Below are 22,499 nucleotides of genomic sequence, written 5' to 3' on the forward strand. Positions count from 1 at the left end.
TTGATGATGTCACCCATATGTGAGAACACCTGTTACAGGTAAGCAACTCTGCTTTCTTAAATGCAAGATTCGAATTTTCCCAAACATGGCACAAACTGTTCAAAATGGAGGAGGCAATTTTTGCTCCTGATATTGAGGGTTTTGCAGATTGGGGCAGTGTGTGTGTGTTTTTTTAAATATCCATCAAAATGTTTGGTTAAGTATCAGAATTTCATTTTTTTTCAATCATGTCAGCTTATGCTTTTTCTTAAGGTTAAGCAGTGAGACTCCTATTGAAGCTTTTAGTACTGAAAGTTAAATTTCTCTGAATATTTTAGCAGATGTGCTGGAGATTTGTTTTCAAAATGCTTGCTGTTTAAATGTGGCTTTCTCTATCCTCAGTTTTGATAGACTTTTGTGTCTTGGTGATAATTTCTTTGAATTTTGGTATCTGATTTACTATTTACTTATATATTCTGAAAAATAAATTGTTTTTCTTGAATCTTATCTTACAATGAATAAAACTAAGGTGTGTGGTTTTTTTTTTTTTTTTGTTTTTTTTTTAAGGAGGAAACTAGGGAGCAGGACTGCCTGGGAGAGGGATATGATAGTGCAGCACACAAATTCCTCCTCCTCCTATCCACCCACCCTCTCTACCATCTACTTCTATGGGGCGGGGGTGAAGGGAAGGCATAGCTGTCAACTTTGGAGAAATTTAGAAATAATATTACCGACATGATCTGCTTACAACCCTGTGAACCCTGCCCAATATTTCAAATCACTGAATGAGCCAGACATAGTTAGCCCCCAACCCCAAATCCTTCTCAGCAAACAACTCAGAGGGGCGCTGTACTTTCCTGGCTAAGCAAACTTTGAGGGGGTCCACCCCCTTACTCCCTGGCCCTCTCGGTGATTTGAAATGCCCTATATGGCCCTTCTTGTGAAAAGTTTGGGGACTTTGGAGCACTAGCCACAGCCAGCACAAGGAGGACTTCTGGCATGTCTGAAAGCTGTTAAGGCCTTGCACCAGACTCCAGCCTTTTTTTTTTTTGGAGGACTGTAAATTGTAATTTTTGCCACTAATGGCTTTTTGCGGATGACACTAAGATCTGCAACAAAGTGGACACGCCGGAAGGAGTGGAGAGAATGAGACGGGATTTAAGGAAACTGGAAGAGTGGTCGAAGATATGGCAGCTGAGATTCAATGCCAAGAAGTGCAAAGTCATGCATATGGGGAGTGGAAATCCGAATGAACTGTATTCGATGGGGTGGGAAAGGCTGATGTGCACGGAGCAGGAGAGACATTGGGGTTATAGTTTCTAATGATAGGAAGTCTGCGAAACAATGCGACAAGGCGATAGCAAAAGCCAGAAGAATGCTGGGCTGCATAGAGAGAGGAATATCGAGTAAGAAAAGGGAAGTGATTATCCCCTTGTACAGGTCCTTGGTGAGGCCTCACCTGGAGTACTGTGTTCAGTTCTGGAGACCGTATCTACAAAGAGACAGAGACAAGATGGAAGCGGTACAGAGAAGGGCGACCAGAAAGGTGGAGGGTCTTCATCGAATGACATACGAGGAGAGATTGAAGAATCTAAATATGTACACCCTGGAGGAAAGGAGGAGCAGGGGTGATATGATTCAGACTTTCAGATACTTGAAAAACTTTAACGATCCAAAGACAACGACAAACCTTTTCCGTCAGAAAAAAATCAGCAGAACCAGAGGTCACGAGCTGAGGCTCCAGGGAGGAAGACTAAGAACTAATGTCAGGAAGTATTTCTTCACAGAGAGGGTGGTGGATGCCTGGAATGCCCTTCCGGAGGAAGTGGTGAAGTCCAAAACTGTGAAGGACTTCAAAAGGGTGTGGGATAAACACTGTGGATCCATCAGGTCTAGAGGACGTGTATAAAGAGGAGGCAGCAAAACACTGCACGGAGCGGCAGTAGCCACAGAGGCATTCACGGAGCGGGATGCCAGTAGTTGGTGTTCCACCTTCACGGAGCGGAAGGATGGAGGGCTGCCATCTCCAAACTAAAAAAAAAAAAACAAGGGTGGGTAAGAGTATGTAAAATTAATGGTGAGTTCATAGGCCATAGGTATTACCAATTATTAGGCTTATTCAATATTTGTTGATAGTTAATGTGGCTTTCAATGCATATCCAGCATAGCTCTCTGCTTCAACGGCAGGGGAGAAGAAAAACTAATACTTCACGCATATTCAGCATAGTTCTCTGCTTCAACGGCAGGGGAGAAGAAAAACAACCAATAAGGGCTGAATAACATAGTCTGGGTAAACAAATAAGTATGGGTGTAGCTTGCTTATTGCGGCGGTTACTACCCCTAACTAATCAAGCTTGATATTTCACTTGGATGCAGCTCCATCACTGCTCTCTACATTAATGGTGGGGGTGAAAGGGAAATAGAACCAAAGGTTACTAAGAGCCAAGAGAAACAGATAAGTATGAGAAAAAAGAAGTGTGAAGCTTGCTGGGCAGACTGGATGGGCCAATTGGTTGTCTTCTGCCGTCATTTCTATGTTTCTATAATGAATGAACTTTGTTGATCAAGGCTTATTTTCTCCCTTTTTCTTCATCACTTCAAACAAGTGTGCAAATATTAAAATAGGAGACTGGTTAAACTGTTCTAATATCCGTCGTCTAGTCGTCATTGTTTATGACTTAATGGTGTTGCAGCACAGCCACTGTTTTGTTTGTTGCATTTTTCTAAACTTAGTGGAGTATTTGATATAGCTCGGTGTACGTGGAGCACCTTGTGAGCCACTCAAGATAGTGTTACCAGCCTGAGAGTGGATGCTAAATGTTTTTGAATCAATCCAGTATAATCGTAGGAAGCATCCTACACTTATTGTACAGTACTACAAAATGAAGCAAAAAATGGATTTTAATATTAAAACCTCATTCCACATTGGTAGTGTTACGGAGTCTTCTGTTGCAGAGCCTTGCTTTCTTTGTCATCTTCAGAGCTAGGGTCTATAGACCAGCTGATCAGATTGGATAAATGTTTCATATGCTTTTAATACTGATTACACTGTCAAACAGTAAGGATTTTGAAGAAGAAAAAAAAAGTATGCCCAAAAGCTAATGCAGCATCAATTTACAGTATATTAGTATTTGTACTACCTATTAATGGCCAGATTTGAGAGGGGGGGGGGTGATGTCTACCACCTTGTTTAACACCTAGCTGATAAACTCACAATAAAGTTTGTATATATTTTTTTAAGATTTTGGAAGTCTGGCAAGCTATTTTGAAGAATAGTGGCTTCAGTTTTCTCGGTCTGCACTCCCTTTCCTTTGTATCCTTCAGATTTGAGAGGTACCAAGAGTAGGACAACAGCCTTTCATGCAGCATTGACCAGAAGTGAATGCTTCTGGTTCTTATCACTCAGGGCACGATGTTGAAAAGGATAAATGGATCGGGGAGGGGGGGTGTGCCCATCGCCCCCTTCCCCAGCCTATTCCATTATTCTCTGATTTTTAGATAATTCAGTGGATCTGCATTATTCGTGGTACAGCTCCTGACTACAGTGTACACTGACTCATCTGCAGGTGCCAAAATATCACAATGAAGTGGCAGTGCTGCTTTTTGTCATTTTTTTCTCTCCCTTTGTAATTGGAGCTTTTTTTTTCAAGTGGTGTTCCCATGGTTGCCAAAAAGGAGGGGAAACCATTTTGAAAATAAATTTTTTGATCTAGACTGCAGCTCTCAGCATGGGCACGGTCAGATTTGTTTGTAGTATGACTGATCCTTTGCTTACCCTTTCTCTCTCTAGGATATCGATGTGATATTCAGCAACATTCTGGATATACATGAGCTGACGGCGAAACTGCTGGGGTTGATAGAGGACACAGTGGAAATGACGGACGAGAGTAGTCCCCATCCCTTGGTTGGCAGCTGTTTTGAGGATCTGGCAGAAGTAGGTGTATCAGGTGACCGTTTGTAGGCATGCTACCACCCTGCCTCGTTTGCACAGTCATTTCTGCTCTAGGAGGCCGGCGAGGCTTCTAACTATCCATTGTGCTCCACAGTAAAAAAGCAAATTTCTGTAGTTCATTAGAGCATGTAAACCTAAGACCTTGTTTATCAAAGAAGGCACAGAGAGTTAAAAAAAAATATATATATTTTTTTGAAGGAGTGCCTCCGCTGCAAGCATGTAAAAGCTGACTTCAGTCATGATTTTGAACTTTAAATGCTTTGATGTTCCTTTCTCAATTTTCGGTTTCCTCATTTCTTCAGCACGAGTAATATAAAGTTTTGGGGTTGGTTTTTTTTTAATACAGATAATATATATAATTTTTTTAACTGTGTACTCTGTAGACCTTTTAGTGAAGTTAGTTGTTGCTCTGAGAGGTGTTGGAAGTGTTCCTTTTATTTTTTTTTAATATCCTTTGTACTTTTTCACCTTGTTTGTTCAGGAACAAGCCTTTGACCCATATGAAACCTTGTCCCAGGATATCCTTTCTCCACAATTCCAGGAGTATTTTAATAGCCTGATGGCCAAGCCTGCTGTAGCACTATATTTTCAGGTAAATGACTATTTAATATGCATATTGCTTGTAGGGCCACCAGCGAGTTCTGGTTTACTCAATGGTCTTGTGGATTGGCCCTCATGGAGTTGCTCCTGGGATCTGGCTCAGAAGGAATTGTCACCATTTCCTGAGCGGCCCTAGAGAAGAGGACCCATTGCTTCTAAGCACCTGTAGCTTTCTCTGAGCTATTGTGTTCGCTGGATGGTCTGGCAACCCTCTCTTCATAGGATCTTCTGACACTTGCACTATAGTTAGGGGCTTTTGTTTTTAGTTTTTGTTATTTTGCCTGGGAATTTCATTGTTATAACAACAAAATTGAGTGGAAAAATGGCTTTGCTATAACACACGAGAGAGCCACTGATTTCTTGATTTTTTTTTTTTCTGTATTTTTGTTCTAACATTGAAATTCCCAGACAAAATAAAATAAAAACGGAAAACAAAGATCCCTAACTATAGTGCACTAGCAGTTTAACTTCCTCTAAGAATAAGTGCCTTAGTTAATTGTGATATAACTGTTAATAGCTTTTTGGTAAAATATGAGGGGGAGGCACTGTTGTTTTTAAATAGGGAAAGCACAATGTCATTTTTATTTTGTTTCCTATCCAAAATGCATAAAACTATCAATTTTTGTTTGTTTAGCATATTTTAGCTAAATAGTTTTAGCACACATTAATGCAGAAATTAAACAAAAAAGAAATAGTAAACGAAAAACAAAATAAAACAAAAGATTTTTGCCATGCACACACCTATAAATATCAAGCACTCATGAAAACACTTCTAAAACATTAGGAACTGTTTCATTTTCTGCAGAGCTTTTATTGAATTGGCAGTGCCAGTGCAACAGAGAGAAGTATTTCCTTTCCAGGCTGTGTACATAGGTCATAAGCTTCAGCTCACAACTGGGCCCTGTAACAGAGGAGCTCCCAGCTAGTCTTTTGAAATGAAGCCGCTGAAAGAAAGCTTTTCTTACGCTAGGGCAGAATACACTTGCTCAGACTTGGGCAGTCCTGAATTTCAGGGAGAAAAGTTTGCGTGTCTGCGCTGTATTAAATGTATTTTAACCCAGGCTCCTTCAAGGGTAAAGGTCAATGAATAGTTTTGTGCTTGATAACGTCAACTGGGTAGGAGTTGGGAAAGGCTGTCTCATTTAGCAGCTCCAGTATTGTTTGGTTAAAAGCTGATGATGTACATTTTTAACTGACAGGATGATTCATTGCATATTCAGAGTCTTCAGGCTAGGATTCGCATATGAATATAAGATCAGTCATAGAGTAAAGAGTGAGGATATGGTGCTCTCTCTTCCCCCCACCTCACTTTCCTTATTTAACTGTTGCATGGTTATGTTTTAAAAAAAAAAAAAAAAAAAAGGGAAATGGCCTGTTTAGCTGAATACATTAAAGTTAAAATGAGAAGGCCTTCTGGATTGTGGCCTATTGAAAGAGCACGTGCATTGAGGCATTCTTGTCCACATACTGGGCTTGCTTCCAGGTTTACATGGTGAGAACGTTTTCCATAGTGCATCGCCCCTTGTAATATCTGTTTTATATACAGGCAGATATAACCAGTAAGAAGGATTGCTGTCCCTGTTAGCTTAATCCAGCTGCAGAATAATAATGAATAAAAAGTGGTAATTGTTGCAAAGAGACAAATCTGAGCTGCAGGAAAGATAGACCAGCATAATCCTACTCAATGGAGAAATAGCCAGCAGGTTATCTTATGCTGGGACCCCTAAATTGATCTCTCTCATATGCTTGCTTTTTTGGGTTTCATCCCAGTTAGTTTTTTAAGGAGGGTAGTGGGGATTGTTTTGTTTTGTTTTTTTTGAAGGGGGATAAAAATGGTTATACCATTTTCATCTGTGTACACATGCAAACAATTCTTGTGCACCAATCAGATGCAAAGAAAACATTGTTAATGCTTTGTTTTTGCTCTCTACAGTGCTTTGGTGCAATTCTGTTGGGCAAAGTGGTTTATAAATTTACTGTTCTCATGCTGGCCTTCATGACTTATGGTCAGCCAGTGTCTTTATCTGGAGTATAAAATGGCAGGAGGTGCTCTCCATATTCATGTTACAGCTTTGCAAGGGGAGTGAATTGAATAGTTGGCCTGGCGTATGCCCTGCAGTTTGCTGGAGTACCTTTCTCAGCCATAGTACAGTCCTTAGTGATACCGTCTTTGCTGTGGTGCTTTGCATCTGTTTCTGTATCTCCACTTTCAGTCTAAATGATACAGGAGATGCCATAACAGATGAACCAGCTACAGGCACAGAAACTGTACTGGAGTATTTTATTTATTTATTTAACAGTTTTTTCTATACCGGCATTAAAATACACACCATGTCGGTTTACATTGTAACAGGTAGAAAATACATAGAACGGGGATATGGGGGGTGGATAACCAGCAAACAAGAGTAGAGGGGGCTCTAACGGGGAGCCAGAAGCAAAAGTTAAACTAGTTAAATTAGATAACAAGGGGGAAGGGTAAGAGGAAGTATTTACAAAGAGGGGGGTGCAGGAAGGTAGGTTGGGTGGCTAATTACAGGGGGGGGGAGGAGGGGCAACTGTTTAAAGGGGCAGCTGTTTAAAAAAGAGAGGGCAGGGGGAGGAAAGGCTGCTAATCAGGGGAGAACTTGGAGGAGAAACAGAAGAATTGCAAAGTGCGGGAAGGTGTAGGGGGAGGTATAGCGGGTGGCTATTTACAGGGGGAAGGAGGGGGCAGTTAATTAATTTAGGGGGGGGGGCAGGGAGAGGGAGAGTAGAAGAAAAGTTTTTATTCACTCAATATGATTGTCAGGCAGACGTTTCTTACATTTAGAAGCAGTGGAGCAGTTAAATGTGGTGATGTTGGTCCCCTGACAGGACCGTGTTTCACACTGGCTGCATTGGGAGAGACGGAGCAGGAGATCAACCAGATCTTCACCGAAATAGAAACAGACAGATCTTCATAAACATGGTCAGAGAACCAGGTAACAAGGTTGCAAAGAACTGCCATATAGATGGTCTGAGATATTAATCTAGCAAGCCTCTCTTCCAAATTGCCGACCAGCGTGAAATTTAACTGCTCCACCGCTTCTGAATGTAAGATACATCTGCCTGACAATCATATTGAGTGAATAAAAACTTTTCTTCTACTCCAGTACGGTTTCTGTGCCTGTAGCTGGTTCATCTGTTATGACACAACTCCTGTATCATTTGGATTTATCCGTTGGTTTGTCTGTTCTCCACTTGTTTGGTGGTTTCTCCACTTTCAGTGCCATCTAGTATGTGTTAGGAGTTTTATATATGATCTTTGTATTGGTTTTGGAGAGAATGGATCTAGATTGCGTTGAGCTCATTAGTTTTACCCAGGCATTGCTGATAGAAACAGCTGGGAGTGGGGAAAGCAAGGTTCATGTTGGCCTGTAACTTCAGTAGCATTGCTGCTGATCTGTCAGAACAGAAGGAATATTCTGTCTCTGGTAAGAACAACAACTTGGAAATGATCCAGCTAGGTGGCCTTTCCTCCTAATGTCGAGCCATGTAAAAGTTATTGTAAATGAAAGCTAACCCCATCAGCTTTCCATTGGTTAGGAAATTGAAGACCCAAGCAGTACAATGACTGGCAGTAGAATTTCTTACTTTGGGAGCTTTACTTTAGGTTAGGTATCAAACACAAGAACTTTTATTTTTAAAATTCTTTTTATGGATCTGATCAGGTCACAGCACATATGTTTCGTTTCAGTCTATTGCTGAAGGATTCAGGGAAGCTGTGAGATACGTCCTGCCCCGACTTCTGCTGGTCCCCGTCTACCACTGTTTGCACTACTTTGAATTATTGCAGGTAAGGCAACCACCTCTAATACACCTTCCCTTTCCCATACTGGAGCTTGGAGGAAGTTTGGTTCTGCAGCTGACAATGTGAAATGGTTCTGTCTGTCCGTAACACATACATACCGACCAGACTCGAAACTTGATTGCAGAATGTATAATTGATGTCCTTCCTCCATTGCTTACATTTTAAAGATTGTCCTGCCTTAAAATTGTCTTCAAAATTAGAAAAACCGGTATTATATGTGATAAATGTATGACAGATATAGAAAAATCACATATATTATACGTAAATTACTGAACGTGATAAACCCTCATAAATGAGCAATTGCACACTTTCGCTTCAAAGCGTTTTAACGTTTATGCACTTGTTGCTATTGTACTTGCTCAAAATATAATCATGGGGTGATACACTTCATTTCACGTAGAATATGCCACTATTTCTAGGCAAAGAAGAATTTTTTGGCAGAGCAGAGCCGATGAGCTCTTAAGCTCTAGCGTTATTTGGAAAGATACGTTTTTCTTCCATAGATGTTCTTTCATAAATGAAATTGTTGGAGTGAATGTTAAAATTTAATATATAACAAAAAAATTTAAAAAATTCTTCTTTGCCTAAAAATAGTGGCATATTCTACGTGAAATGAAGTGTCACCCCATGATTATATTTTGAGCAAGCACAATAGCAACAAGTGCATAAACGTTTAAAACGCTTTGAAGCGTAAGTGTGCAATTGCTCATTTATGAGGGTTTACCATGTTCAGTAATTCATGTATAATATATGTGATTTTTCTATATTTGTCTTAAAATTGTCTTCAGCATACTGTACCGTGAATTTAAAACTATAAACAGCAAATGGTACTCATTCTATATTGCTTAAACATTTTGTTAAGTTTTTAAATTCTTCAAGCTGCTTCTCTGAAATTCCTCTGAGCTTTAGGGAGCAGTCATGATTAGAGCAGTATCACAAATGGCTTGAGACAGAACAGGATGTGCTTGGCTTATGTTTGGAGTCACTTGTGTGATATCGCAGCCAATGTAAACTAATCTGATTCAGTGAGTTTGAGGTCATTTGTGACTCTCTTGCTTAGCACACTTGCTCTCCAGAGATTCAAGAGCATTGCAGGAGGCTCTGCTGATAGAATTTCCAGAAATATTCCCAAGATGTGGAATTGAAGTTCTCTGTGGATAAGCTGGACATTTATCAGCCATACAAGTGAGTGACGTCATCTGTTGGCACCAAGATGGATAGCACTGTCAGAGCTGAAAGACCAAGAAGGTCTGAGCATATGGTCATTCCTGCACAGCTGTTGCCATGCAAGTCTCCTTAGTCTGTTTGCTTACACTAGCATGAAAGGGTGTGTATTTGCTCTCTTAAAAGACCAAGTTTGATTTAACATCACTCCTCTTCATTTGGCAAACAAAAAGCTGGGGTTCAAGAGATGTCCTTGTTGATCTTCTAAAATGATTCTTAGATCAACATGACCGATGTGTCTTGGGCCCTCCTATGATGATCCTGACTGTGCGGCCTGTGCATGTATGTCTTCAAGGGCCATATGTCAAATTCCAGAGTTTAATTGTGCGTTGAGTGAAAAAGAACTTTCTCCGATTAAGTTTTAAATGTGCCATATGCGAACTTCATGGAGTGCCCCCTAGTCCTTCTATTATCCGAAAGAGTAAATAACCGATTCACATTTACCCATTCTATACCTCTCATGATTTTAAACACCTCTATCATATCCCCCCTCAGCTGTCTCTTCTCCAAGCTGAACAGTCCTAACCTCTTTAGTCTTTCCTCATAGGGGAGCTGTTCCATTCCCCTTATCATTTTGGTCGCCCTTCTCTGTACCTTCTCCATTGCAACTATATCTTTTTTGAGATGTGGCGACCAGAATTGTACACAGTATTCAAGGTGCGGTCTCACCATGGAGCAATACAGAGACATTATGACATTTTCCGTTTTATTCACCATTCCCTTTCTAATAATTTCCAACATTCTGTTTGTTTTTTGACTGCCACAGCACACTGAACCGCCAATTTCAATGTGTTATCCACTATGACGCCTAGATCTTTCCTGGGTGGTAGCTCCTAATATGGAACCTAACATTGTATAACTATAGCTGAAATTGAATGTCATTGGAGCCTTGCTAGACACACAGCTCAGGCCAAGGCCTTGCTGCCCAGCAACAGGCTATCAATCTGATGGCTATCATGGCAGAGATTCAAGTGAGTCAGCAGGTTTCAGCATGGCACATGTTGAGACTGTTGGGCCACATGGCTGCATCAGTACATGGTACTTCCTTGGCATGTGTGCACATGTGAAGAGCCCAAAGGTATACAACCCAGAGTTCTGAAAGAACTAACAAATGAAAATTCAGACCTATTAGTAAAAATTTGTAACCTATCATTAAAATCATCCATTGTACCTGAAGACAGGAGGATAGCTAATGTAACCCCAATATTTAAAAAGGGCTCCAGGGGCAATTGGGAAACTACAGATCGGTTAGCCTGACCTCAGTACCAGGAAAAATAGTGGAAAGTGTTCTAAACATCAAAATCACAGAACATATAGAAAGACATGGTTTAATGGAACAAAGTCAGCATGGCTTTACCCAAGGCAAGTCTTGCCTCACAAATCTGCTTCACTTTTTGGAAGGAGTTAATAAACATGTGGATAAAGGTGAACCAGTAGATGTAGTATACTTGGATTTTCAGAAGGCGTTTGACAAAGTTCCTCATGAGAGGCTTCTAGGAAAAATAAAAAGTCATGGGATAGGTGGCGATGTCCTTTCGTGGATTGCAAACTGGCTAAAATCTTTCTTTCTTTCAACAGAAGATCTTAAATACCCTCGCCCTCCTTCCTCCAAATACTACACCTCCCAAGTCAGGCGAGAATCACCAGTCTCTTACTAGACCCAAATTTGACAGTTTTGAATCAATCTCCACTAAAGAGATTGAATCCCTTCTAAAAAGACAGAAACCATCTAGCCATCCAGCCGATAACATCCCATCGAGACTCCTGCTTCTCATCCCTGACACGATCTCAGGACCTCTGACCAGCATCATAAACAGCCTTCTAACACAAGGAAGCTACCCAGACAGCCTCAAAACCGCCTCACTCAAGCCCCTCCTCAAGAAACACAACTTAGACCCGAATGTACTAGCTAATTTCAGACCCATCTCTAACCTCCCCTTCGTTGCCAAACTAACGGAGAAACTGGTAAACACCCAACTTTCTGAATATCTAGAAGACCACAAGATCCTATACCCTTCGCAATATGGTTTCCGTAAATCACGCAACACGGAAACCCTCCTCATTTCTCTTACAGACCATATTATTATGGGGTTAGACAAAGGACACTCCTTTTTACTAGTCCTGTTAGACATCTCATTGGCATTCGACACCGTCAACCACACCATCCTGCTGGATCGCCTAGCAGATATCGGCATCTCCGGATCTGCCCACAACTGGTTCAAGTCCTTCCTCAACAATAGGACTTTCAAAGTCAAAATCAACAATAAAGAGTCACCCCTAACAAAATCAACTCTGGGTGTACCACAAGGCTCCTCCTTATCCCCTACCCTCTTTAATATATACCTCCTCCCCCTCTGCCAACTGTTAACAGATCTCAACCTAATTCATTATCTGTACGCAGACGACGTGCAGATTCTTATCCCTATAACAGAATCAATATCAAAAGCGCTCACTCACTGGAATAACTGCCTTCTTTCCATCACTAATCTACTCAACAGCTTAAACCTGGTTCTCAACGCCTCCAAGACAGAGCTGCTCCATATCTCCTCAAATGAAAACAATATCGCCCCACCATCACCACACTCTTCTCACATTACCTGCAAGCAGGTTAGAGACCTTGGGGTAATACTAGACAATCGACTAAACCTAAAGAAAATGGTCAACACAACTTCCAAAGACTGTTTCTACAGACTACAGGTTCTAAAATGACTTAAACCACTCTTATTCTTCCATGACTTCAGGACAGTCCTCCAAGCGCTACTATTCGCCAAAATAGACTACTGCAGTGCCCTTTTCCTAGGCCTCCCCAAATCCACTACCAAACCACTGCAGATGATTCAAAACGCGGCAACGAGATTGCTGACCAGTACCAGCCGCGGCGAACACATCTCACCCATCCTCAGGAACCTACATTGGTTACCAGTTCATTTCAGAATTCTATACAAATCAATCACCTTAATTCATAAAACCATCCATCATCATCTTCAACTCGACCTGGAAATCCCATTCAAACTCCACTCCTCCAATAGACCAATTAGGGATATTCTCAAAGGCACTCTGAAATTTCCCTCCACTAAAGCCTCACGCCTCTCTACAACCAAAGACAGAGCTTTTTCGATAGCTGGCCAATCTATCTGGAATAGCATCCCATCAAATCTCAGACTGGAGCCCTGCCTTTTAACTTTTAGAAAAAGACTTAAAACCTGGCTCTTTCTCCAAGCCTTCACCGATCCACCAGACATTCACTAGTTTGACCTCACTCTTACCCGACCTGGCATTTACACTCAAGAATGGACTCTGATTCTTCCAGGTTAAAGCACCTATTAAGCATCTAACCGTACACTCTACGGTAACACTTATATTTCTCCTGCCTTATCTTCCTTCCAGCTTGTCGCAAGCTTCCAAGTTCTCTTTCCCTGTTGATTGTAACTTTGACTTATTCCCTCCTATTGTTTAGCTCTCGTTTACTTGAATTGTTACTCCAGTTATTCCCTGTTAAATGTAAACCGATCCGATATGGTTATTACTATGAAGGTCGGTATAAAAAACTGTTAAATAAAATAAAAGACAGGAAACAGTAGGATTAAATGGACAATTTTCTCAGTGGAAGGAAGTGGACAGTGGAGTGCCTCGGGGATCTGTATTGGGACCCTTACTTTTCAATATATTTATAAATGATCTGGAAAGAATACAATGAGTGAGATAATCAAATTTGCAGATGATACAAAATTTTTCAAAGTAGTTAAATCACAAGCAGATTTTGATAAATTGCAGGAAGACCTTGTGAGACTAGAAAATTGGGCATCAAAATGGCAGATGAAATTTAATGTGGATAAGTGCAAGGTGATGCGTATAGGGAAAAATAACCCATGCTATAGTTACACAATGTTGGGTTCCATATTAGGTGCTACAACCCAAGAAAGAGATCTAGGCGTCATAGTGGATAACACATTGAAATCGTCGGTTCAGTGTGCTGCGGCAGTCAAAAAAGCAAACAGAATGTTGGGAATTATTAGAGAGGGAATGGTGAATAAAACGGAAAATGTCATAATGCCTCTGTATCTCTCCATGATGAGACCGCACCTTGCATACTGTGTACAATTCTGGTCGCCACATCTCAAAAAAGATATAATTGCGATGGAGAAGGTACAGAGAAGGGCTACCAAAATAAAGGGAATGGAACAGCTCCCCTATGAGGAAAGACTAAAGAGGTTAGGACTTTTCAGCTTGGAGAAGAGACGGCTGAGGGGGATATGATAGAGGTGTTTAAAATCATGAGAGTTCTAGAACGGGTAGATGTGAATCGGTTATTTTCTCTTTCGTATAATAGAAAGACTAGGGGGGCACTCCATGAAGTTAGCTTGTGGCACATTTAAAACTAATCTGAGAGAGTTCTTTTTTACTCAACGCACAATTAAACTCTGGAATTTGTTGCCAGAGGATGTGGTTAGTGTAGTTAGTATAGCTGTGTTTAAAAAAGGATTGGATACGTTCTTGGAGGAGAAGTCCATTAACTGCTATTAATTAAGTTGACTTAGAAAATAGCCACTGCTATTACTAAAAACGGTAATATGTAATAGACTTAGTTTTTGGGTACTTGCCAGGTTCTTATGGCCTGGATTGGCCACTGTTGGAAACAGGATGCTGGGCTTGATGGACCCTTGGTCTGACCCAGTATGGCATGTTCTTATCCCAACTTCCAGGTCCTGTCGCTCACAGCTGGATGTTGAGAAGGTGATTCTATAACCACTCAGTCTCTTGGAGGATGTGTCTCAGGTCCTTGTAGCTTCCAGAAAGCCTTCCAATAGAAAGTCCTATGCACTGAAGTAGAGGAGGTTTTCCGTGTGATGTGAGCAAAAAGTCCTAAATCTTTTCTCCCATTCTCCACAAAAACTGCTTGACTACCTTCTATGCCTTTCATAGATTGGTCTCAAGAGTAACCCTGTTGGGGTTCACCTGAGTTCGATTGGCGTATATTATCATGGTATAGAGGGTAAGCCCATTTCTGTACAGCCTATATTTGTATGGTTCATGCGAGGTCTGCTTCAGTTGAAGCCTCCCCTAAGGCCTTCCGCTGTGTCTTGGGAGCTCACCGTTGTTTTAGCTCAGCTGATGAAAGCTCCTTTTGAGCCACTGTGCTCCTGTGATCTGAAGTACTTGACATGGAAGATCATATTTTTGGTGGCAGTCACTTCAGCATGCAGGGTCAGTGAGCTTCCAGGCCTTGGTGACTTATCCACCTTACACTACATTTTTCCATGATAGGGTGGTCTTGCACACACAACCCTAAGTTCCTGCCTAAGTTGGTGTCTGTCTTCCATCTTAACCAGTCCATTGTACTGCCAGCATTTTTTTTTCCAGACCCCATTTGCACCAAAGCAAACTAGCCCTGTACAGTTTGGACTGCAAAAGAGCTTTAGCCTTCTATTTGGAGCAGACAGAAGCCCATAGATAGTTCACCTAACTTTTTGTTTCTTTTGATTAGAACAAGTTGGGGATCGCTGTTGCCAAGCAGACGCTTTCCAATTGACTAGCAGACTGCATCTCCTTCTGTTAAATCCAGGAGGGATTGCATCTTGAGGGTCGTGTCAAGGTTCACTCTGTTAGAGCCATGCTTCCATTGATGGCCCACTTTTGAGCAGTCCCCATGGAGGAGATCTGCAGAGCTGCATCATGGAGTTCCATCCACTCATTCACATCTCATTATCTGGATAGGGATAGCTGATGCAACAGCAGGTTTGGCCAATCTGTTCTTCAAAACTTGTTTGTGGTGTAGAACCCAATTCTCTTCCCTCCTAGTGTCCATTATTCCCTCCAGCTTCCAACAAAACATTGTTCTTGTGCTCATTGGCACTTGTTTTATTGGTCTCTTTTTTTTTGTTTGGGGGACACTAGTAGCTAGAGATTCTCCCATGTGTGAGGACTGCCATCCTGCTTGTCCTCAGAGAAAGCAGAGTTGCCTACCTGTAAAAGGTGTTCTCAGAGGTCAGCAGGATATCAGTCCTCACAGAACCCACCTGCCACTCAGTGGAGTTGGGTTTCCAGTTTCTGGGTTTTGTTCTTATTTTATTACTTTAATTCTCAGTTGTATGTTAGAAGACTGAGGGGACCCTGTGTGGAAGCATGGTATAATGCATGCTTAGAGAGGCTCAGTCAAAGTTCTAGAAACTTTGACATAAGTTTTCTGTGCCAGGCTCCATTGGATGATTTCACCCATGTGTGAGGACTGAAATCCTGCTGTCCTTGGCGAATGCTTGTTGCAGGTAAGCATCTCTGCTTTCTTCTGCTGCCGGTGGTACCAAATCCAAAATGGCATTGTTGACAGCGTGACTCACACTTTAGATGTACAGTGGGCCCTCGGGGTACGAACGGCTTGGTTTACGACCAACTTGGGTTACGATCAACATTCAAGGTTTCTGGTTACAAACAAATTTTGAGTTACGACCAAAATTCTGGTTTTGAGTTGAGAACAGATCTTGAGTTACAACCATAATATAAGGGGCGGGGGGGGGAGAGAGAGAGAGACTAACCATAATGCCCTCACGCTAGATAAGTATTTATGTCTATGGGAGGCCCACCTAGTAACTCGAGGTGAGGTTTAGGTATTAGTGTAGGGGTTAGGGTCCACTTTGATATTCAGGGAAGCATTGGTGTTTCTGGTAATTAATGACCTTGTACAACCATTTTTTTATTATAGAAATGGTTAGGTAAGGGGTGCTTTTGGGAGGTTCGGAACGCATTATTGGTTTTCCCATTATTTCCTATGGAAAAAATAGTCTTGACTTACAACCAACTTGGGTTACAACCAGCCCTCTGGAACCAATTGAGTTCGTAAGTCAAGGGATCACAGTAGTTACAAACCTTGCATTAAGAGTGATGTAGTAACCATAATATCCAACTAGTATCTTCTCTACAATTTTTTTCTGATGTGGGCAAAGTTCTTCTAGCATTTAGATATTAATGTTGGATAGGATATTTGCAAGTATGTTGGTACTGGGGAACCGGTAGTAATGCTAATGTGCTTACAAAAACATACGATAATACTGGTAATACATGGAAGAAAGTGAACATGGGTGTTAATGGTGCTAGTATTTAGGTCCCTCAGGTAAATGGATTCGGGATAAAATAGAAAATTACTTTCCAAATGTATTTTCCACGATGTGCCCAGCAATGTGTTTTGTACACATTTGTATGCAATTGTAGTCGAGGAGTTTTTATGTTTGCTGATGTGCCATTTTGTATGTCACTTATCAGCCTGCACTGGTCCAGAGCCCTTGTTTTGTGTGGGCAGAGGGGCGAAGTGAAATGAATCCCTTTTTAGTATTTGAAAAGCCAGTGTGAGTGAGTCTGCATAACAGAGTAGATGTATTCTGCTCAGGCTGGCAGTCTTGTGCCATAGTTGAGTGCACAGACGAGCTGCAGTATAAGATCACTGCAGTGCCATGCTTTTCCCTGGGGAGAGTGGAGGGAGGATACTTGCACTCTTGCTCCCACCCAAGCCAATAGTCTGCTGCTGCGCTATAGCTGCTGTCAGTGAACTGAACAGTTCATCTTGTTAGAAGAAATAGTATGAACAGTTAGACCTGAAAAATAAAGGCTTTCCTGGATGTGTGCGGATTTCGGTAAATAGCTTGACAACTTTGCCTGAATGTTATCAGCATAGAAAGGGGAAAAATGTACCAGTCTAGTGAGAATTTAGTGAAAAGACCTACTCCAAAACATTAAGATGTCACTGCAGTCGTCTTTTCCCATTAATTACCATGGGATGATAACGAAGGTGAAACCCTCCTTGCCCCTTCCCCTACTTGGGAGATGGAGAGTTTTGCAGTCATCGGGAGGATGTTGCCTTTTTTTTTCTCCTAAGCTAATGAATTCCCTCCAGGGTTGAGGGTGGAGGGAAAGATACGTGTTGGCACTAGTAATTGAAGCTAGCTTGGCATAAGGAAAATTACTTCTTCACTGTTCATACTATATCTGGAATTTCCTCATCTCTGAACAGCTCTCAGAAAAGGTGCTATATGGAATTGCTGTTGGTCAAAGAAGGCAAAATTTCTAATTAAAGTTTTGTTTTTTTTTGTTTTAAGGAGGAAAACTGTCCATATTTTAAAAATCAGTTGTGTTGGATCTTATTGTGAACAGATAATTATATAACTATGAGCAGTAACTAATAAGCTCTTAAGAGTACTGTTACAGGATCAAAATGTATCTACCAATGTGTCTGATCTGCAGCTCAGATCCTTGCCCCTTAAAGTGAATGATGCTTCCTGATTATGAGAGTATTAAATATTTCCTCAATGAGGTCACCAAACCAGGAAAAAGATTGTGCCATTTTGAGCATGTTTTTTCTTTCCTCAAGTTCACGCGTATCTCCTATTCTGTCAAATGATTTGTGGTTTTGTTCCCAATAAATAATTTTATTATCTGAGCACTTCTGTGTTTACAGGCTGCTTTTTTTTTTCCTTTTTAGCAATTGCAGGAGTGCAGTGAATATGAAGAGGACAGGGAGTGCCTGAAGCAGGCCATCACTGCACTGCTGAACCTACGCTGCAGCATGGAGCGCATCTACAACAAACATTCACCTCGCCGCAGACCTGGGTAAGATGGTGCAGGACATGTCAAAATGGCAGTCCCTGTGAGAACTGCATTTGTGAGCTGCTTTTGTTTAACCTTGTGTGAGGGGGAATAAAAACAAACAAACAAAAAAAGTGTAGACAAGATGTTAGATTAAGAAGAAGAAGAATTTGAATTTGTGGAAGCTCAAGAGGGAACTAACCTTTAAAAAGGAGAGAGCAGCTTTTAAACTAGAACAAAGGGGAAAGCCAGCAGCGGCTCAGCAATGAATGGTTTGGAGGGAGGTATCTTCGAAGGATACGAATGAAGCAGGAGAGTTAGGGCATCCCAACAGAGAGGTTCCAATAATAAGAAAAGTAGTCCAAGTGCCTATAATTAAAAACTCACCTGAGCTAAAAGATTCAATTTATCTCTGTCAGCTTAAAAGCAGGCTGTTAATACAAAAAAATCAAACAAAAAACTTTGAAATGTCTGTGTGCCAATGCCAAAATCTAAGACGTTAGATGGGAGAGCAGTGAATGATGAAATAGACTTAATTGGCATCTCGGAGACATGGTGGAAGGAGGATAACCATTGGGATAGTGTCATACCAGGGTACAAATTATATCGCAACGATAGGGAGGAGCACCTTGGGGGGGGGGGGGGGGGGGGATGGTGCTTTATGTCCGGGATGGCAAAGAGTTCAGCAAGATAAGGATCCTGCAAGAGACTAAATGCACAATAGAACCTTTATGGGTAGAAATCTCATGTGTGTCGGGGAAGAGTATAGCAATAGGAGTATATTACCATCCACCTGGCCAAAATGATAAAACAGATGATGAAATGCCTAGAGAAATTAGGGAAGCTAACCAAATTGGTAGTGCAGTAATAATGGGAGACTTCAATTACCCCAGTATTGACTGGGCAAGGGTAATATCAGGACACGTAGAAAGATAAAAGTTCCTAGAAGGAATAAATTACAGCTTTATGGAGCAGGAAATGATGATAGAGGGAGCTATTTTAGATCTAATTCTTAGTGGAGCGCAGGATTTGGTGAGAGAGGTAACCATGGTGGGGCCGCTTGGCAATAGTGATCATAACATGATCAAATTTGAATTGACTGGAAGAGGGACAGTAAGTAAATCCACGGCTCTAGCATTAAACTTTCAAAGTTAAACGTAAACAGATTATTAAATAACTAGCATTTGATACCCCTATGTTTACCAACAGTTTGAATCTTTTTGAAACCCTGTTTATCCCCCTTAACATTGTAACATTCATATTTGTTGTAAACTGTTATGATGGATTTATAATTATGAATCCGAATAATGGTATATAAAACCCAATAAATAAATAAAAATGGAAACTGATAAAATTAGAGAAATAGTTCACAAAGGTGAAGAGTGTTAAAACATACCATCTCAGAAGTACAGTCCAGATATAGTCCACACATTAAGAAATGTGGAAGGAAGGCCAAACAATTGCTGATATGGTTAAAAGGTGAGGTGAAAGATGCTATTTTAGCCAAAATATCTTCCTTCAAAAATTGGAAGAAGGATCCATCTGAAAAAAATAGGAAAAAGCATGAGCATTAGCAAAATAAATGTGAAACATTGATAAGATAGGCTAAAAGAGAATTTGAAAAGAAGCTGGCTGTAGAGGCAAAAACTCATAATAAAATTTTTTAAAAATATATCCAAAGCAGGAAGCCTACAAGGGAGTCATCGGACTGTTAGATGATCAAGGAATTAAAAGGACACTTAGGGAAGATAAGGCCATTGCGGAAAGACTAAATTAATTCTTTGCGTCGTTTACTGAGGAGGATGTTGGGGAAACAGTTTTCAAGGGTGATGATTCAGAAGAACTGACCTAAATCACAGTGAACCTGGAGGATGTGGTAGGCCAGATTGACAAACTGAAGAGAGGCAAATCACCTGGAGTGGATGGTATAAATTCCAGGGTTCTGAAAGAACTCAAAAATGAAATTTCAGACCTGTTATAAGTAATTTGTAACCTATCAGTAAGATCATCTGTTGTACCTGAAGATCGGAAGGTGGCCAATGTAACCCCGATTATATAAAAAGGGCTTCAGAGGTGATCTGGTAAACTATAGACCTGACTTCAGTGCTGGGAGAAATCATGAAAACAATTATAAAGAATAAAATCACAGATCATATAGACAGATATGATTTAATGGGACTCAGCCAGCATGGATTTCCCAAGGGAAGTCTTGCCTCTCAAATCTGCTACATTTTTATTTTTATTTTTTTTTGAAGGGATGAACAAACATATGGATAAAGGTCAAGCTGTAGATATGTGGTGTATTTGGATTTTCAAAAGGCATTTGACAAAGTCCCTCTGAAAACTAAAATGTCCTAGGATAGATGGAGATGTCCTTTTCTGGATTGCAAACTGGTTAAAAGTGGAAACAGAGTAAGATTAGTCTGTTTTCACTGTGGAAAAAGGTAAACAGTGAAGTGCCTCAGAGATCTGTACTTGGACCTGTGCTTTTTAATATATTTATAAATGATCTGGAAAAGAGGTACGAGTGAGGTGATCAGATTTGCAGGTGACACAAAATTATTCTGAGTAGTTAATTCACGAGCAAATTGTGATAAATTGCAGGAGGGCCTTGCGAGACTGGAAGATTGGGTATCCTTATGGCAGATGAAATATAATGTGGGCAAGTGCAAGGTGATGCATATAGGGAAAAATAACCCATGCTGTAGCTATACAATGTTAAATTCCATGTTAGAAGTTACCCCCAGGAAAAAGATCTGGGCGTCATAGTGGATATTACATTGAAATCGTTAGCTCAGTGTGCTGTGGCAGTCAAAAAAGCAAACAATGTTAGGAATTATTAGGAAGGGAATGGCAAATAGAATGGAAAATGTCATAAGGCCTCTGTATTGCTCAGTGGTTAGACCGCACCTTGAATACGGTGTACAGTTCTGGTTGCCACATCTCAAAGATATACTTGCACTGGAGAAAGTACAGAGAAGGGCAACCAAAATAAAGGGCATGGAACAGCTCCCCTATGAGGAAAGGCTAAAGAGGTTAGGGCTGTTTAGCTTGGAGAAGAGACAGCTTGGGGGAGGGGGGGGGTGTGGAACAGGTAAATGTGAAATGGTTATTTACTCTCTTCAGATAATACAAGGACTAGGAAGCACTCCATGAAGTTAGCAAGTATTTATTTTATTTATTTATTTAAAAACTTTTCTATACCGTCGTTAAGTTAGCTAACCATCACAACGGTTTACATAAGGGCACAACAATGAAACATATGGGTGGTATAGATTACAAATTGGTTATGTGCCAGCAGATTTAAAACAAATTGGAGAAAATGTTTTCTCTTAATGCACAATTAAGCTCTGGAATTCATTGCCAGAGGATGTGGTTAAGGCAACTAGTGAGTTAGGTTTAGAAAGAGTTTGGTTAAGTTCCTGGAGAAGTCCATAAACTACTATTAATCAATAGGGAATTGGTACTGTTTGTTGCCAGCATTAGTAGCATTGGATTTATTTAATGTTTGGGTACTTGCCAGGTACTTGTGACTTGGATTGGCCACTATTGGAAATAGGATAATGGGCTTGATGGACCTTTGGTCTGATCCAGTATGGCATATCTTATGTTAAACTCTAGCCTGTGCTGGTCGGGCAGAGCAATGGCTGGACAGGGATGGTGGGAGAGGGAGTAAAAATGATGCAGCGGCCTGGATAATTGTGAATGAAATCTCCTGGAGTCAGAGCCCCATTTGTGATAATTTCATTTTTTAACTGGAACCTGATAAAAGCAGGATGAAGCTAATGAGCAGACAAAATGAAAAAAAAAAAAAAACCAACAAAAAAACTAGAAAAAAGTCTGCCCTGTGGGGAGAGTTAGGTTTATTTCAGTATAGAACAGTTTCTGTAAAGCCGGAGTAGCCTGAGTACCAAGCTGTGCATCATATGTCCGATTACAGCCTTTGATTAAAAGCACATAGCCCATTAAGTTTTTGTGCTCTTTGTCACACATCCATTTTTCAGAGTATAGTGTGTATGACCTGCAATACACAAACTGCTTAAATATTCAGTGTGCTGCCTTCCTTTTATTTATATTTACAGTAGTCTGCAATAAAAATGCCATGGATATAGAAAAGAGTCGGGGGGAAAAACACAATGATGGTGCATGCTGATATAAAGATTATAGGAAAGATAAGAACATAAAGTGTCTCATGAGACTAGTAAGTTCAGGCACTAGCCAATATCAGTAGTACAGGATCAAGTAAAATGGGAAAGAAAAAGAAAAACAAAACAGTAGGAAAATAAACTAATCCTAGCAGACTCTGGATATAAGAAGTACCAGGATAGGTAATGAAAAATAATT

At 40.7% G+C, this 22,499-nt stretch overlaps 1 protein-coding gene across 2 annotated transcripts in view; it reads left to right on the top strand.

Moving 5' to 3' along the window:
• Nucleotides 1-22,499, top strand: part of SOS2 (SOS Ras/Rho guanine nucleotide exchange factor 2) — a 230,141-nt gene that overhangs the window by 129,964 nt on the left and 77,678 nt on the right. For both annotated transcript variants that reach the window (XM_029598366.1, XM_029598367.1), the window contains exons 6-9: nt 3,770-3,913; nt 4,413-4,523; nt 8,247-8,345; nt 18,052-18,179. In XM_029598366.1, the coding sequence (XP_029454226.1) occupies nt 3,770-3,913; nt 4,413-4,523; nt 8,247-8,345; nt 18,052-18,179 (482 nt within the window). The remainder of the gene's footprint in view (nt 1-3,769; nt 3,914-4,412; nt 4,524-8,246; nt 8,346-18,051; nt 18,180-22,499) is intronic.

The sequence above is a fragment of the Rhinatrema bivittatum genome, chromosome 4 (assembly GCF_901001135.1).
Source record: "Rhinatrema bivittatum chromosome 4, aRhiBiv1.1, whole genome shotgun sequence".
Lineage (NCBI taxonomy): Eukaryota > Metazoa > Chordata > Amphibia > Gymnophiona > Rhinatrematidae > Rhinatrema > Rhinatrema bivittatum.